The sequence below is a fragment of the Ursus arctos genome, unplaced genomic scaffold, assembly GCF_023065955.2.
Source record: "Ursus arctos isolate Adak ecotype North America unplaced genomic scaffold, UrsArc2.0 scaffold_5, whole genome shotgun sequence".
NCBI lineage: Eukaryota > Metazoa > Chordata > Mammalia > Carnivora > Ursidae > Ursus > Ursus arctos.
Window position 1 is genome coordinate 22776282 of NW_026623067.1, and position 17012 is coordinate 22793293.

Consider the following 17012-nt stretch of genomic DNA (forward strand, 5'->3'; position numbering starts at 1 on the left):
TACTTCATGGCCTGAGTCTCCAGAGCAGAGCTCAACACAGGGAGCACAAGGATGAGAGCTGTGGGGGGGACTGAGGGAGAGAGCAGGGATGGCCTCCAATCGGCCTGCTTTGCTGTCCCTTGAGAGAGATGTTGCTGGCGAAACAATGGAGACGGAATTGTCTCGAGTCGGAGCCACCAGCTGTGTGATTGGGGCTGTTTTCTGTCAACACAAAGGTTCCAACGGTCTCATCCCCGCAAGGCTGTCGCCTTCAGCTGCTGGGAGGGGGAGGGTGGGGGGGCTTCGGCCTGTTCCGCGCTGGACATCGGTTCATTGGGCTCTGTGTTATTTTCAACATCAAACCTGGTGATCGCTTTGCTCCTGAGTCTTCCCTGTGACTCTTGGTAAGGAGATCCTGCTGCCGAAATGACAATTGTAACATGCGGCATATGGCCAGAGCACCTTTGCCCTCCCATTTTGAATGTTTGCCCTAATACAGATCTGAGGGTGGGGGGAAAAAAAGGTGGGGGGGGGGACACTTTTTGAAAAACGGAAATTCTCCGCTGTTCCTACAAATGGTCATGAACAGTGACAGGCAGGCTAGCTAGAGGGTTACTTCCACAGGCTGTGTGTTGCTGTTTTTCCACGATTCAGAGGGCAGAATATTCTGTTGACTTCACTGTTTCACCGTCATGGGGTAGAAATAAGTAAACAACCCGGAAAAGTGCTTTGATTGCAGATGAAAGCAAAATAGAAAAATCTTTGATTAGCATGGGCGCCCATCTGCTCTCCAAGGACTGATCTTTGAAACAGCCTAAGCGACACAGATCTCCGTGAACCCCCAGACTGATAGGCTGTTAACCATGCTTTCTGTGACCCCAGCGGTGCAAAATGAGCGTGTCCAGTACGGAATCAGGGGTCACAGGTCAAGGAGCGGTTGTGCACATTCGTACTCAGTAGACAGAGAGCAGAGACCCGGAGAACACAGGCTCCATGTCTGGGTTTAAATCCGAGCCCTACCACTTACTAGCTCAGTTGCCTTGGAGACATTTATTTTTTTTTTAAAAAAAGAAAAGATGTCTCTGGACCTCATCTCTAAGATGGAGATAAAAGAACCTTCTTCACCGGGCAGCTCTGGGGACTAAGTGGAAAAAAACCTACACGAAGCATTGCCCATTGCTGGCACGGAGTTGACATACTCCGTGGTTTGGATTATTGGATGTCTTCCAGTTTCCTATTTTTATTGATATCAATATTGTTCGGCTTACTTATTTCACCATAAGTAAAGCATAGGGGAAACTTGGCAAAAAATTATTTGCCCCTTAACCTATTTAAGAAATCCTTGGGTGTACCTTTCTTTCACATTTTACTATCTCTGGGTTTTACATTTATCTCATAGTAAAGGACATCACGAAATTATGGCTGGCCACTTTTTTACACTTAAACATCTCGAAAACCAGACCGAATCAGACAATTGATGGTGTATCAGATTTGATGACATATGATTGCAGAAAAAATCTGCCTCCCTTAGAACTTACAGTTGTAACGAAAACTGTAGAGACTTTATTGACGCCAGTAATAAACCCGTGGCACCCTTTTCCATTACATGTTTTATTAGGCTTTGTCCAGAAAACCTCGTGAATTACATGTATTAATTGCCTCATTAAACGAATTGCATTGCCGTTAAGAACACACAGAATACACCAATAAAGCAGGTTCCCCAAAGAGCAGAGAGTCCCCAGCAGAGGAAACCAGGACATGAAGGAAGTTTTTAGTCAAGAGATGAAAATTGAATGTATCGATGAGTGTATGGGTGGATAGGTAGAATGTTCAGTTGGAGAGACATTCTGTAACACAGAAATAACACAGAAGGTCCTCTCCATCCACATGACTGCATCGATGTCCTCTGAAAGCAATACTTAATGGGAAAATGAAAATCAGAAATTACATTCTCCTTGGAACATCTCCCGACACATGCGTGTGCGAACACACAGAGAGCGCCGAATATCTAAGGAGGGAGGTAGATCTCAGGGCATATATACTTAACACATGTGCATTCATAAGGCCCTTCTTGGTTGGAGAAGGTAGTTGTATTTGTTCTCCTTACTAGATTCTTCTCAAATAAGTCGCTGTTTGAATTATAGGACCGTCGATTTCTGCGGGCACATTCTCCACAGTCAGAGCAGAAACCAGCATTTCTCCGAGAGCAGATGCTCAGTATGCTCCTACCAGGACCCAGGAGCTCGAGATCTTTTGTTTCCATGAAGTTTATCAGCAAACAGGCTGATTACGTCGCTTCTTATTAAAGGAAATCACCCACTAGAGAACACAAAACTTAATTTGAGGTGCTGGGTAAAGACGTGCTTGTTCTGAAAGTATAAGTGTTGCATAATGAATTGGGTAAGATATTAAATTATCAGAAAGAGTTTTTCATGCCATCAGAAGAAAAGAAGGCGGGTTATTGAACAATCTAGACTGAACCTGACTTGGAAGACCATTGGGAGCCAAGGCAGCTCTTGGCCTCATACAGACCTTGGCCTGTTTGCCCAGATTTTCAAGCCCCTGCAAAGTCCAGGTTTCTAGATTCTTCTCCATACTTTGACAAGGGGAAAACTCTTCGTCTTATGAAGTGCAGGATTCCATTTCTTACAACCCTGTTATTAAAAGTCAACACACTGTGAAAGGTAGTAAAGGGCAGTTTCTGTACAGATAGAATAGCCTTATCCATGATAATATTAATTGAGTCTGAAAAATGTGAAAATATGCCTGACAAGCAGGTGCATATAGAATATTCCTAACTATCTTGCATTCCTTTGAACTTGACTTGCTCAAGAACGGAGCTGCTAGCATATCAGAGAATATCTACTTGTCTTCTTTGGCTTTCTGATTTGTAAAACAAGGCTGTTGGAATTGGATAATTCCCTGAAGTCTCTCCCACCCTGCAATTTTAAGATTCCATGATTAATATCATAGAGCAAGCCAAGTCACCACACACATGAGAACGACCCACGCAGGTGGCAGGGCTGTCCTTGTCACCCATCGAGTCACGGCAACCTGTCCTCTTGCTGTTTCCAGATCTTCGCCATTGACTTCAAACCAGTGGGTTATGTTTTTTATCCTGAGATAAGTCCACTCTCCCAGATCTTTTGAGTTAAGATCCCATGGTAGAGTCACCTGGCTCCAAGTCAAAAGTCATACCGCTTTCCCCCTTCCTAATTAGGAAAAATAAAGAAAGTTGTTTTACCTCGTGTATATGAAACATCACCACCCACTCTGGTCCAAATACCAACCCCAAACTTTCTCCAAGTTTGCCTCTGAGTGAAGAGAACAGTCATGTCAGATTCTCACTGCCAGCCCTGGCCTCAGGCTCTGCTCCGTGTCATCCTCTAGGGACCTTGAGGGTTTCATGTTCTACAGGGTCTGTCTGATTTTGCAGCTGACACTCACCCTGTGCTCCCTGGGTGCCTTCTTGGTAGGTGATAGGCATTGACTGCATGTTTCCCTTCTTGTTCTTTCGGGATCTTACTCCCTGCTCGCTCACGTGGAAAGAGCATGGTGCAAATGTTCATTCTGTCCCTGATGTGGCCACTGACTTCATAAACAGTGCCCCGCTCCACCCAAGAGAGGTGAACCATGAAAGGAGTTGGCTGTTTTTATCCAACATTCCTTTAGCAGATTAGTTGGCATGTTCAGAAGGTGAAGGCAAATTTAATCCAGAAAAGTATAAAAGTTCATGACCAGTCCGAGCAAGTAACGGGAAAAAAAAGAGAAAAAGAAAACCTTTAACAGGCTGAGGAGAGGTTCAAGGCTATTTCAAACACATGATCATCTTTATAAATGTCAAATTCCACTCACTAAACTTCATGCTGTTGTTTTTACCACTCTCATGTTTTTTTAACATTATATTTAATTCATCTATTTTAAAACAGTGAAATCCCATCCCCCTGCTTTCTCCTGAGGCCAAACATAACACGAAAATACCACAAAATACTCAGTGGGTAAAAATGCAAACGGATTTTGACAACACGCTGAGCGCCCTATGTCTTTGCTCTTGAAAGGTTGTGTTCAGAACGTCGGGCGCCCTCCGTTTAACAGGGAATAAGGGAAACCTTGCAAACCCCACCAACATGTGGTCAGAAAAATCAAGAGGGTCCCGGTGTTTTCTCGGTGAGGGTATCTTATACTTAGCCACTTAAGCTCTTGCGAGCTTCTCTCTGTCAGCCAGGAGGTCTGGGATCAGGAAGGCCTGGTCGAAGCATTATCAACTTCAAAGGAGAAGCTGGTTATCCTAATGCCTGAGGTTTTATAATAATATCGCTGAACCCTAAAGACAGTATAACAAAGTAGCAAAAACATTGCCTTGGCATCGAAAGGCTTGGATTCTGGTCCCCACTTTCCATCAGTCTGGCTGTGTCACTTGGAGGAAGTACTCAAACGTTCTACAAATCAATTTTACATCTAAAGAATACGTACACCGAGAGCATTTCTGACCTAACTTCCCGCTCTTAAAATTCTCTGAGCATTCCTCTTTCATAGACTTTGAGTCAGAGAGATGCAGGGATGTTCAGTTCAAAAGGAAGGGTATTTTCTGTGGATACGGCAAACCTGATTATATGTAAACTTCCCGGGTCAGAGTTTTGTTTTCCTCTGTCTTTATTTCAGACTCGCTACATGATATTCCATTAATTGCAACTGTTTTTGTGTTTATAGGAAAAAATTCTTCTTTGGCTTCTTCAGTTTATGCAAGAACAGGGCATCTCACTGGATGAAGTGGACCAAGATGGCAACAGTGCCGTCCACGTGGCCTCCCAGCACGGCTACCTCGGGTGTATCCAGGTACGCAGGGCCTGCTGCTTTGAGGAGACAAATGAGTTTATCAAGTAATGAAACAAAAAAAAAAAAATGGAAATTTTATGTACTGGAAGACATGTGCGGATTAAGTCAGCTTTTTCTGTTGTAGATCATAAGGAGTTAAGTTGATACATTCATATTTCCAGAAACCCACAGAAATGTCAGCATAAAGAGCCCTACGAGTTTTCCGTTGAGCGTTGCAGGATGTTGAAAGGGACTGGAGATGGAGGGCTATGGTTGCCCCCCCCTTTCTCTGGGGCAAGACGGAGCTTCTCGAATGCCTTCAGAAAGCCCCAGAACTGACTACAAGGAGGCCTCAGATATTACCTTTGATCCCCTAGGAAGGTTGGCCAGCCTCTCCACCCAAGAGCCTCAGGTGGCCTCCTCCTTGCAGTCCTACCTGCCTCACAGATGTTCCCATGGTCTGTGTGTGCAAGGGTGTAGGGCTGGGGAGCAGAGCCACAGGAGAGGTGGGGAGCTTCTTCCCCCTGCTGCCAGCCACCCGAGAGAGTATCCACATGCTTCTTGGAGCATGTGGAACCCCTCCAAGAAGAGGAGTCAGAATCTCTCCCCTCCGCCCAGTGCTTTGGTTCACGAAGCTGAGCCAGACCCAGTGCCACCATCATAATAGCACGTGGCTGAAAGCCCAGTGAGGGTCCTCAGAAGTTTGAGGCTTGTGTGAATATAGAAACCAGATAGATCCCTCGACTTAAAAAAAAAAAAAAAGGTTAAGGCCCTGAGTGACAAAGCAAAGAGAGAAGGTGACCAACGAGAAGGAGGAGAAGCAAGAGGAGTGACCGTGTGAGGGAAGGAAAGGCTTCACATCGGAAACGAAGTTTATTTAGATTTAGCCTGGAATTTGATTTATGGATGGGTCATTACCAGCGTCAGACCAGTCGCACCATTGTTATCATGGAAAATGGCCCGGCATCTACAGACGTGTTCCCACATCTGCCTGAGGTGCAGGAAAGCCCTTTCCTGACTGACCACATCCTGCTGAAGGCTCTGACGAAACAAAGTGCTTTTACCTCACTGAGGTCACACAGTTCAGAATCAGCTATGTGCATACAGCAACTCTAAGAAAGCAACATCTTTTGTTGCCTTACTACACGTTGTTTGTTTTATTGCGACTCAGTGCGCTGATTTAACAGGAACTTACTGACGTCCTACTGTGCACAGGGTGGGCAGTGAGAAAAAGAAAATCGGGCAATGAGAACCGGTTGCTTAGGAAGGTAGAGGGGACTCTGGAAATGACAGGAGAGGATCTGGAAAAGCTGTCCGCGTGAAAGGCAAGAGGCTAATAAAAGCAAAAGGCAGAGGTAACAGCAAAACGCTCCCTAGAGCGTCTGCCCTTTGGAGGACGGAGTTGATAGGAAATATTGCACGTGTCTGGAAGTTTCCCTGCTAATGTTGGCAGCGTGTGCATCTTCTCATTTAAGGCCCCACGTTGTAAAAGCAGCGATGAGAACGCAGAGCCGAGAGAAGAGAGAAATTTAAATTATTACCAGGATCTACGGAGGATGAAAGGAGTAGCGTGACTTTTTGTGGAGGAAAACTAATTGAACATAACCGAAAACTTCAATTTTTTTCCATGTAACAAAGCACTCTAATATTTAATAGTCTTGAATTTTTCTTTATCAGCTAATAAGTGACTGAAAGCCAAAGAAAACCAGCTGATAGCACTAATTCTGTTTGAGATTTCGGTTATTTTTCTTTTATATGCGAAGAGAGGCCATCTGTGCTTTTGGGCCATTCATCTCTCCACTTAACACAAATGATATTTTTGGCACTAGATACCGTGGCTGTGGAAACTTGGATAATCTTGGAAGCGGGTCTATCCACTGGGTGTGAGATTTTTTTAAAAAAAGAAAGAAACAAAAGACACAGAGAGACTGAGAGTAGAACAGGAGGTGAGCAAAGGCCCTTTTGAGGGGAGACAGAGACTGACTCTAGGAAACTCTGGAAGGAAAATGGCGGAAATCAGAGTCAAGGGAGTGGGAGCAGTGAGTGTTGACAGGGACGCTCTGAGGGGGTGGGGGCCGCAGGAGCTCAGGGCTGAGGTGATCTGCGTGTCACTCTTGTCAGGCCTCTGGCAGAGGCTTCATGGTAGCTCGGCCTTTCATGGTGAGTGGTCGTCAACCAGAAAGGGATGAAGCCCCTGGTGACCTCTGAGTTTAAGCAATGTAGGAATTTAAAAATCCCAAGTGTTACTTTTGGGAACAACAGTACCTTTTACTAATAAACCCAGAGGTCCAACCTCATATTGATAGTGTCAAAGGATGTGTGAGGTTGTGACAGCTGACTAATCATGATGTAACAGCTTTTTGTGCTATCTCATGTCACCACAGTATAAATAGAAAAGAATTTTGATTTTTTTTTTTTTTTTTTAGTTAGCAATGTCAACCGTGGTCCATCAAGTCTCTCTTCTTTACTATGATGCCTTGGCCAAATCTGTAACTTTCTGCTTACTTGTGACTTCACATTTGCTCCAAACTAGCTTAAAATCTTGGTGTTACTTCTGAATCGAAGTGTCCGCCTCTCCAGCCTAGATTTAGACCCAGGGTTCAAGGGACACGGCATGGGGACGGAGCCATGATTGGCTTTGTACACCTCACCTTAGCTCCTGTTCCCCTTTCTCTCTTCTGGGGTCAGTGTTGGAGACAAGGAGAAGGGAGGAGAGAAAAGTTAACCATCTCTTTGCTTAACTGGCAAAGGTCCTGGCACTCTCCCTGAAAGCTGTCATTGCTTCTCTGGATCACGGTCCTGGGCCACTAACGTCCTCTGTGGCAGCCTCCACGTGCTGACCCTCTGCTGGGCATGATGGGTGAGGTCTTCAGAGGGCTCTCTGGAGCCTCCCCGCTGATACCTGACAGGGAAGATCTCACCCGTCCTCCTCCCATACAGTCCCCTCAGCCTGTGTCACCCCCACCACTCTTACTGCCGGAGAACACTCTCCTTCCGTAGTGGGGTGATAGCACGCTCACCCCAAGCCCCCTTCTACGACGTCTTCTCAATCCATGGGTCATATCCTTGCCAGACACCTGGTGGGAGCGTGGGCTGCCCCACACACAGCCCCTGCAGGTCATTTCTCTCCAGTGATTTTTATTTCTGATGGGGAAGGCTCAGCAACAGATCACAGATGCTTCCCAAGCCAACAGGAACAGGAAAACAAAATTCCGCTCTCTCCTCGCAGGTGTCCCCAGCTTTCTGGGCCCACCTAGTGAAAGGGACAAAACAGGCCCCCTGGCACTGCCTGCTCAGGAGACAGCCCCCTGAGGACAGTGGCAGGCTCTGCCCCTCCCAGCCAGCTCCTCCAAGGCTGGGTGGGATTGGTAGTGGTAGGACGGGTTCTGTTGCATATGTGTCGGCTCTGAGGCAGGTGTCTGATACGAATCCTGCCAACTCGCCAGAGGCTCTCTTGTGTGTGTGATGATACCCTTTGCCCTCTTCCCCACCCTGCCATGGGCTCTGGTAACTGGTATTGGACTAGCAGGAAAAGTTCCATTCAACTTTCTCTTTCGGTCATTACAAAATGTTGCCAGGGAGGTCTTGTCACGATCACGTGCCTCTGCATTTTCCCACAGACCTTGGTTGAATATGGAGCAAATGTCACCATGCAGAACCATGCGGGAGAAAAGCCATCCCAGAGCGCCGAGCGCCACGGGCACACGCTGTGCTCCCGGTACCTGGTGGTGGTGGAGACCTGCATGTCGCTGGCCTCTCAGGTGGTGAAGCTAACCAAACAGCTGAAGGAGTAAGTGGCCCGTTCTTTCCATTTGAGCCAAGTCTGGCTGGTTCTCACTTGGCTGAGGTTTGAGCCTGGTGCCTTGGTGAGCTGCCCGCATGCCGATTGTCTGGAAAATTCCTAGCCTTCTGCCCATCTTCTTGTCCTCTTCCCTCCCAAGTCCTGCCAGCCAGCATCCATGCGATGGGTGCCGTGTCTGCAGAGGGAAGAGGATACTTCCACGAGCAGATGGTGCAGAGCAAACTCCGTGAGCAGGGATGTGAGGCACGTCGGATGAGAGACAGCCTCTCTCTGTGTGCACAGCTCACGGCCCGATGACTTAAGTACACACACGCCTCATCCCCAAACTTCTGTCCTTTACATTCTAGGAAATCATAAAAAGCCTGAGAGAGAAGGGAAAAGAAAAACAAAACAAAACTAAAAACTAGACATAGGCCAGTTTCAGATTTTCAAATGAAAAATGTATATTTGGGGAATTACAGGCAGGTCATCGGACAACCATCACCAGTAAATTTATTATAAAAAAGAAGCCAACGATTCTTGAGTCCTTACAATGTAAACTAGTGTCCGGTCAGCGTGATGTTACTTAAAACCCTCTTGGTCTAGATGGAGTCAGTTCTGTTCTTGATGAGATTGTCAAACCGGTAACCATTGCCTACAGAGATGTCAGGAAGCATTTCTGGGAGGTTGTCATGCTATGCCTGATGAGAGGGGGAGAGAGGGGAAGCCATCAGGTAGGTCTTTAGAGGTCTGAAGAATCAAGGAGCCGCTACCGCTTGAGAGGACCAGGGTCAGGCCTTGGCAAACACACCAGCCAAGGTACAGTTGCCATATTGGGGAGGTCACTGAAAATCCCAATCGGTATTCAAAGTCATGTTGACAGATTAAGAGGATAAACCCGAAAAATTAGAATTTAGAAGCAAAATAGAGAGTGTTTTAAATTATTTTTAAAAATACTCTTTTTGGGACACCTGGGTGGCTCAGTCCGTTAAGCGTCTGCCTTCGACTCAGGTCATGATCCCAGGAGTCTGCTTCTCCCTCTACTCCTCCCCCCTGCTCCTGATCTCTCTCATACTCTCTCTCTCTCAAATAAATAAATAAAATCTTAAAAAATAAAAAAATTAAAAAAAATTCTTTTTCCTTTTGGAAAGAGACCTATGATGGCTGGGAGGCCTTCACTGATCATTCGACAGTATGACAAGTCCTTAGACCCTCTGGCTCTTCTCTAAGCTGGGAGAAACCTTCATCTGTCTACTTCCGCCCTCTTGCCCCAGAGACCAGGTCTCTGTCCCCTCCCCCTACTCGAGTACTCACTTTAATGAGTTGGTTAGGATTTTACTAGACACATATAGTGTTTAAAAATTAAATATTAAAGGGGTTCCCTCCAAGCGTCCTCTGCCCAGTTACAGAAAACTCCCCTGGGGCAGGTGAGTTAGATGAGCTTCAAGGACTTAATTCAATTGAAGGGAAAATACACACAAACAGACAACTCAGTAAGTTATCTTTCCACAGCGAACACCCTTGTACATGTTTTTATGTGCTTGTGTAAGTATTTCTAAAAATAAGTTCCTAGAAAGAGAATTGCTAAAACACAGGGCATACGCATTTAAAACGTGGATAGATGTTGCCTAATATCCTTTCAGAAATGTTGTGGCAATATTCCTTCCCCCACCCCGGGTAGTGTATGGACATATCCTTTCAGAGAAGCTTTAAAATGGTCCAGTAGAATGTTTTTGGGTTTGTTTTTTTCCAAAAGATTCATACTCAGAGGAAAGATCACAAAACACTATCCTCAGTCCCTGTACCGTGGAGTCTGCGAGCTGTTCATGAGCTCTAATAGCTGTTTTATTGGTGAACTCTTCAAGGTCAGGGTCTTGGCTGCCCTCTCTGTTGATGGGCCCAGAATAAAATACACATGTACGCTAATAGATAACAGTTCTTCCATTGTCTCTGAAGCTGAATGCTGTAGACAGTTACAGTTAGGCCAGTGACAAGATAAAATATGAGAGTTTAGGCTGGAGACCCCAGTCTTTTACTTACCGTGTGCCTCAGTGAGACTGGCAGAACTAGACGTGAACAGGGAAGCCCACTGAGTATGGCCGCCATAGCCCGGGCCCTTCAAGCTCCAGGCACCCCCAGCACAGAAAGTTACAGGAGGAGGAATGAAAACCATGAGTTTTTCCAGTTCAAAATTCTGAGTGAGAGAAGTCCAGAGTGCCTTTTCCTACCAGAATACCTTTACTAACTACAGTTAATAAACATAATTACTATTTAAAAAATGGTGACCTTCAGCTCTGTTAGAAGTCCTGATGTACAAGCCTAGATATTACAGGTTGAATTATGCCACCCCCCCCCCGAAAATATAGGATAGAGTCCTAACCCCTGGTACCTCAGAATATCTGCTTTTTCGGAGATAGGGTCTTTGCAGAAGGAATCAAGTTAAAATGAGGTCATGAGGGTGTGCCCAAATCCAGTATCACTGGCATTGTCATCCAAGGGGGAAAGTTAGCTGTGGAGGCAGACACGCACAGGGAGAACACCGTGTCAACATGAAATCAGGGGTCAGAGTGATGCATCTACAAGCCAAAGAACGTCAAAGATCGCCAGCAAAGCACCAGAAACAAGGAGAGAAGCAGGGAACAGCCTCCCTGTCAGCCCTCAGAGGAAACCAACACTGCCAACCCCTCGGTCTCAGACTTCCAGCCTCCAGAACCATGGGAAAATAAATTCCTGTTGTTTTATCCCCCCAGCTGGTGGTATTTGGTTAACAACAGCCCCAGGGGACTAGGCATATGCCCATATATGTTCTCCTGTTTCGTGTACTTTTATATATTCATATTTCACAGATCATGTATTTAAAATTGGGCAGTCCTTGCTGAGGGCTTCTTTAGAATCTAGAAAGCAGAGTCCTTTTTTTCCCCCCATTCATACCTGAAATTCCAATCATCGGTCAACCCAATCGCTCCCAAATAGTTTTCTTAACTGTATCATAATTCACTTTGATACCTAACAAACCCTTTAAAAGTAGACTGTCAGCTTGCTTCATCTACTTTAGCTCCTCACTATTGTTCTTAAAAACTTGATTTGCAGTACAGCTTGCAAAGTGGGAAAATTAGAATGTTCTTATGTACTTTCATTTTTTATTATTTCTTTAGACTAAGGGTTAGCCAACTATAGACTATGGGCCAAATCCAGCCCACTGTCTGTTTTTGTAAATAAAGTTTTATTGGAACCCAGCCATATACACATTCATTTACCAATCGTGTAGGATTGATTTCATGCTACAAAAGTAGAGTTGAGTAGTTATGACACAGACCGTATGACTCACAAGCCTAAAATATTTACTATCTGACCTTTTAGGGAAGAGTTTGCTGGCTCCTTCTTTAGACAATTAAGTTTTCAGTAGGTGAGTCACAGAATGAGTGAGACAAATTGAAATCACAGACTTTTCTTGTCTTAGGGATGAAAAGTTAGGACTGAGACTGACCATGTCTGAAAAATAGAGTACTTGGAGAGATGGAAGCGTTCATCCCAGTCTGATCTCACAGAATTCGATTTAGGTGGCCAATAGTGGTTGAGTACGCGCAGTGACACTTGGCAAGGAGAGCACTGGGCTTCCTCAAGCCCAGATCTAAGGTCCAGCAGCCATTTTAAGAACACTTGGAACTCAGGGCACCTGGGTAGTTCAGTCAGTGTCCAACTCTTGATTTTGGCTCAGGTCATGATCTCAGGGTCGTGAGATCAAGCCCATGTCAGGCTCACACTCAGCTGGGAGCCGGCTTAGGATTCTCTTTCTCTCTGCCCCTCCCCCCACCTCACACACTCACGTGTGTGTGCACACGCTCGCGCGCTCTCTCTCTCTCTCAGAAAAAAAAAACAAAACAAAAAACTTGCAGCTCATTCATTTAGTTCCATGTCCTGGCTCATGAGAGGGCCCACCATTTTTTTTAAAGATTTTATTTTTTGAGAGAGAGAGAGCATGAGTGGGGGTCAGAGCTAGAGGGAGAGGGGGAGAAGCAGACTCCCTGCTGAGTAGGGAGCCTAATGCAGGGCTCGATCCCAGGACCCTGAGATCATGACCTGAGCCGAAGGCAGACACTTAACCGACTGAGTCCCCCAGGCATCCATGGCCTACCTTTTTTGAAGCCGATTGTATCCGTTTTCTATTCCTGTTAATAAATTACCACACACCTAGTGGCTTAAAACAACACAAACTCATCTTACAGCTCTATAGGTCCAAAGACCAGAATGGGTCTCCACATTAAAATCGAGGTGTCCACAGACCACATTCCTTTCTGGAGGCTGTAGGATGGGTCTGGTTGCAGAATCACTTCCTTGCAGTCGTAGGACCGAGGTCCCTTCTTTTGCTGGCTGTTAGCAAAGGGTCATTGGCAGCCCCTAGAGGCCCTTGCGTTCCTTGCCTCATGGCCCCTTCCTTCGTCTTCAGAGACAGCAACCACTGACCTCATCTTCTCCTTCCTCCTCACTGTTAAAGACTTGTGACTAGATTGGATAACCAATAATAATAATAATAAGAGTGCAGGAAAATCTCCGTGTTTTCCTATCAGCCGATAAATAATCTGGATTCTGTCTGCAACACTAATTCCCTTTTGCCATGAAAGGTAACATAGTCCCACCTTCCAGGAAGTAGAATGTGATGGACATCTTGGGGTGGGGGTGGGGGTCGCCACACTAATACTAGAGTTCGGTAAGTACTGCTTTTTCTTCTAAAGTCAGAATCAGTTGGCTTTACTTTTCTCAAGTTCTGTAATATGCTTTCGAAACAGATTTCAATTTCTGTAGCCCGTGGCTTTTAGCTGATTTTAAATTTAAAGCTCATTCTCATTCACATGCTCTTATCTCCAGAATAAAATGAGTGTTGCCATACCGTGTTTCCCTTCATGTAAGAAAACACCAAGTTATTTAATGGTTTTCACCCAATACTGAAATAGTTGTGTTGTTTTATTTTGCTCTTTTCTGATCACTAAACTAATTCAATTACTTTAAAGGTTTAAACAATTTGGAAAGAGTAAATAATATATGTAGGTATATAATTATAAGTAATACACACACACACAAACGTTATATAGAGAGAGATTTCTTAAAAACGGTATTATATTACATACAGTATTTTGTAATTTCCCTTTTATTAGGGAAATTTTTTCTGTGTCATAGATACTGAAATATATTATCATTTCAATAGCTGCCTTTATGGAAACAGCTAAATTACTGACTTACAGGCTTATTGATGAGCAATTGGGTTACTTACAGTTTTCCGCTAATGTGAATATTAAGCATCCTTGTGGGTTCTTAGGAAAATCGCTGCACCGCAAGGAAGAAGAATGTGCACGTTTGTAAGGCTTTGGGATTTGTTGCAATTTATTGCAAATCATCATGAAAAAGTTTACACCTACTCATTGATAGTAGTGGCCATGTATCAGAGAGCTTACGTGTCTTCGTTTGGTTTTCCTAGACAGACAATGGAACGCGTCACATTGCAGAACCAGCTTCAGCAACTTCTAGAAGCCCAGAAGTCAGAGTCACTCCTTTCTTCGCCCAGGTAATACCAGGAACATGGGTGGTTAGAGTTCTCAGTTGTCTTTAGTCTCTGAGCCTTCTTTTGGACTTTCAGAAAAAAAAAATCTTTAAAGAAGACAACGTTTTATTTTTAAAAAGAGGAATAACAATGAGACGTTACAGGGGGAAAAGGCTCTGGACCTAAAGTCGGAAGACCTGGGTTCCTCTCTGGCTCCGCCCTTTCTTCATTCCCCGGTTGTAAGCAAGTCACGTACTCTTTCAGACTCCTTCGTTTCTTCATCTGTGAAATGGGAATAAGAATATACAGGTTCATAAGGTGGTAATGTTGTTGAAAATGAGCATAATGGATAGAATCGGTGCAGAAGTGAGGTGTAAACGGTAAAGCAGTAGACAAACATACCGTCATGGTGTCAAGTGTGAGGCACTATGCTTTGGTCATGGTTGCCACTCTGGAGTATTCGCAGATGGATTTGCTCAGACACGAAGGGATAATTCTTATTCCCGTCCTGTTGTCCTTTGTTGTAAGTCATTCGTGGCAGTGAAGGAAATCAGTGATAGGAAATCCCCTCATATGTTCTTCATCATCTTTCAGTTCGCCGTCCTCCCCAGCTTCCAGAAGGTCCCAGTGGAAATCTCCAGATGTGGACGATGAGTCTGTAGCCAAAAGCAAACCTGGAGTCCAAGAGGGGATTCAGGTTCTCGGAAGCCTGTCAGCATCCGGCCGGGCCAGGGCCAAAGCAAAAGACGAAGATTCAGACAAAATCCTACGCCAGTTACTGGGGAAAGATATCTCAGAGAGCGTCTGCACCCAGGAAAAGCTGTCCTTGGAATTCCAGGACGCTCAGGCTTCCTCTAGAAACGGCAAGAAGATCCCTGCGGAGAAGAGGGAGCTGAAGTTAGCTCGGCTGAGGCAGCTAATGCAGCGGTCCCTGAGTGAGTCCGACACCGATTCCAATACCTCCGAGGACCCCAAGAGCACACCTGTGAGGAAGCCTGACAGGCCCCGGCCGCAGCCCATCGTGGGGAGCGTGGAGAGTGTGGATAGCGCCGAAAGCTTGCACCTGATGATAAAGAAACACACTTTGGCGTCGGGACGTAGGTTTCCTTTTGGCATCAAGGCCTCCAAATCTCTGGATGGCCATAGCCCGTCCCCCACCTCAGAGAGCAGTGAACCTGACTTGGAATCCCAGTGTCCCGGCTCAGCGACCACTCCCCCCAGCCAGCCCTCTGGAGACCCCATTCAGCCCAGCCCTGACAGTACCGCCGCCCAGAAAGTGGCCATGAGCCCCAAGAGCGCCCTCAAGTCTCCATCTTCCAAGCGCCGGACCTCCCAGAACTTGAAGCTCAGAGTGACCTTTGAGGAGCCTGTGGTGCAGATGGAGCAAACTAGCCTTGAGGTAAATGGGGAGAAGGACAGAGATAAAGGCAGGACCCTCCAGAGGGCATCCGCAAATAGCGAATCGGGGGACCAACTGAAAAGGCCTTTTGGAACCTTCCGGTCTATCATGGAGACACTCAGCGGCAACCAGAACAATAATAATAACTCCCAGGCAGCCAACCAGCTAAAGACGTCCACACTGCCCTTAACCTCCCTTGGAAGGAAGACAACAGACGCCAAGGGAAATCCCGTGAGCTCTGCGAGCAAAGGAAAGAATAAGGCGGTGAGTGCTATTTGGAGACTTTGAATTCACTATGCTGTTCCTCACACTACAGATTGGTGACCTTTGCCACCACCAGGGAATCCCCAGAAAAATTCCAAACGGTTGCATGGAAAGCCCAGTCCATGTATTTTCTAACGAGATATGTCACATTAGAGTATAGACACTTTGCTCTTCCTTTGGAAAATACTCTAAGAGAGAAAGATCAAATACATCACAGGATGTTACATTCTGGTCTCCCAGTTGCCCTAAATAGTGTGATCCCTGAGTGTTAGGAGTCCTAAACTGGGAGGCATTTCTATAAGATCAGACCACCCGTCGATGTGAAATCAGGCCCTTCCTTGGCCCTGATTTTTCCTCCAGAAGAGTTTGTTCTCCTCATATGACCAGCTAGTTTATTCTCAAGCCCAATGAAAGAGCACATAAATAGATACTCTATTTCTAAAGACTTAGCTGCTCAACCTTGGAGTGACCTTTGAAATGAATACACCCCAGGGCCCTCCTCATTTACGACACAAACCCGTGAGTGTTGCCAGGGGGATGCTGGAGCGGCCCAAAGAGCTCAGTACGTGAGGGTTGGCCGGACGTGCCATGAACTACATTTCATAATTGCATTTCCTGGAAAACCATGCACTGTAATCTGTGGTTTAAAACCAGTGAATAAGAGATACGCACATCTTTTTAGGCGACGTTTGCTGTGTGCTCTGTGCGTGCCATGCCATCCCCCAAAAATGGTGTAGCATCCAAAATGCAGAACTCTGAGGAATGGAAGGACCCAGAATAGCCATCTCTAGTCTAGAGACTCCCAACCTGCATAATTGATTATTATGCCATAAGGTGAAATTCCATCATGGTGAGGGTCACGGTCTGTCCAGATTCCTTTTGCAACACCGAAATCGAGTTAATATCTCGTTACTATTCCGTTAATATCTCTCTAAGTAACTGAACTCCAGTTTTAACTATACATTGATTTCCAACGAGAATTGTCTTTGTCGTAAAGGGCTTCAGCGTGTCTGTATTTCAGCTAGGAAAGTCCCACCCGTGCCCCACACCCTGGCCCCTTTGGGTGTCCCCTATCCAGCCTTACCTTGCTCAAACAAGACTCTCCCAAGTCACTTAATGGGTTCTGTCACTCAGGAGTGAAAGAATGAGCTCAGCAGCTCCCCGCGCTCCTGAAAGTATGTATGACGCTTCTGTCCACTAATCTGCCTCCCGCATGCCTCCTGTTTATTGAGACATGT

General features: G+C 45.7%; 1 protein-coding gene across 7 annotated transcripts in view; it reads left to right on the plus strand.

The window, feature by feature from the left end:
* The window catches only part of SNCAIP (synuclein alpha interacting protein), a 149790-nt gene that overhangs the window by 121681 nt on the left and 11097 nt on the right, over positions 1 to 17012 (plus strand). For all 7 annotated transcript variants that reach the window (XM_057307180.1, XM_048220943.2, XM_048220944.2 and 4 more), the window contains 4 exons: positions 4690 to 4815; positions 8415 to 8584; positions 14049 to 14135; positions 14706 to 15774. In XM_057307180.1, coding sequence (XP_057163163.1) covers positions 4690 to 4815; positions 8415 to 8584; positions 14049 to 14135; positions 14706 to 15774 — 1452 coding nt within the window. The remainder of the gene's footprint in view (positions 1 to 4689; positions 4816 to 8414; positions 8585 to 14048; positions 14136 to 14705; positions 15775 to 17012) is intronic.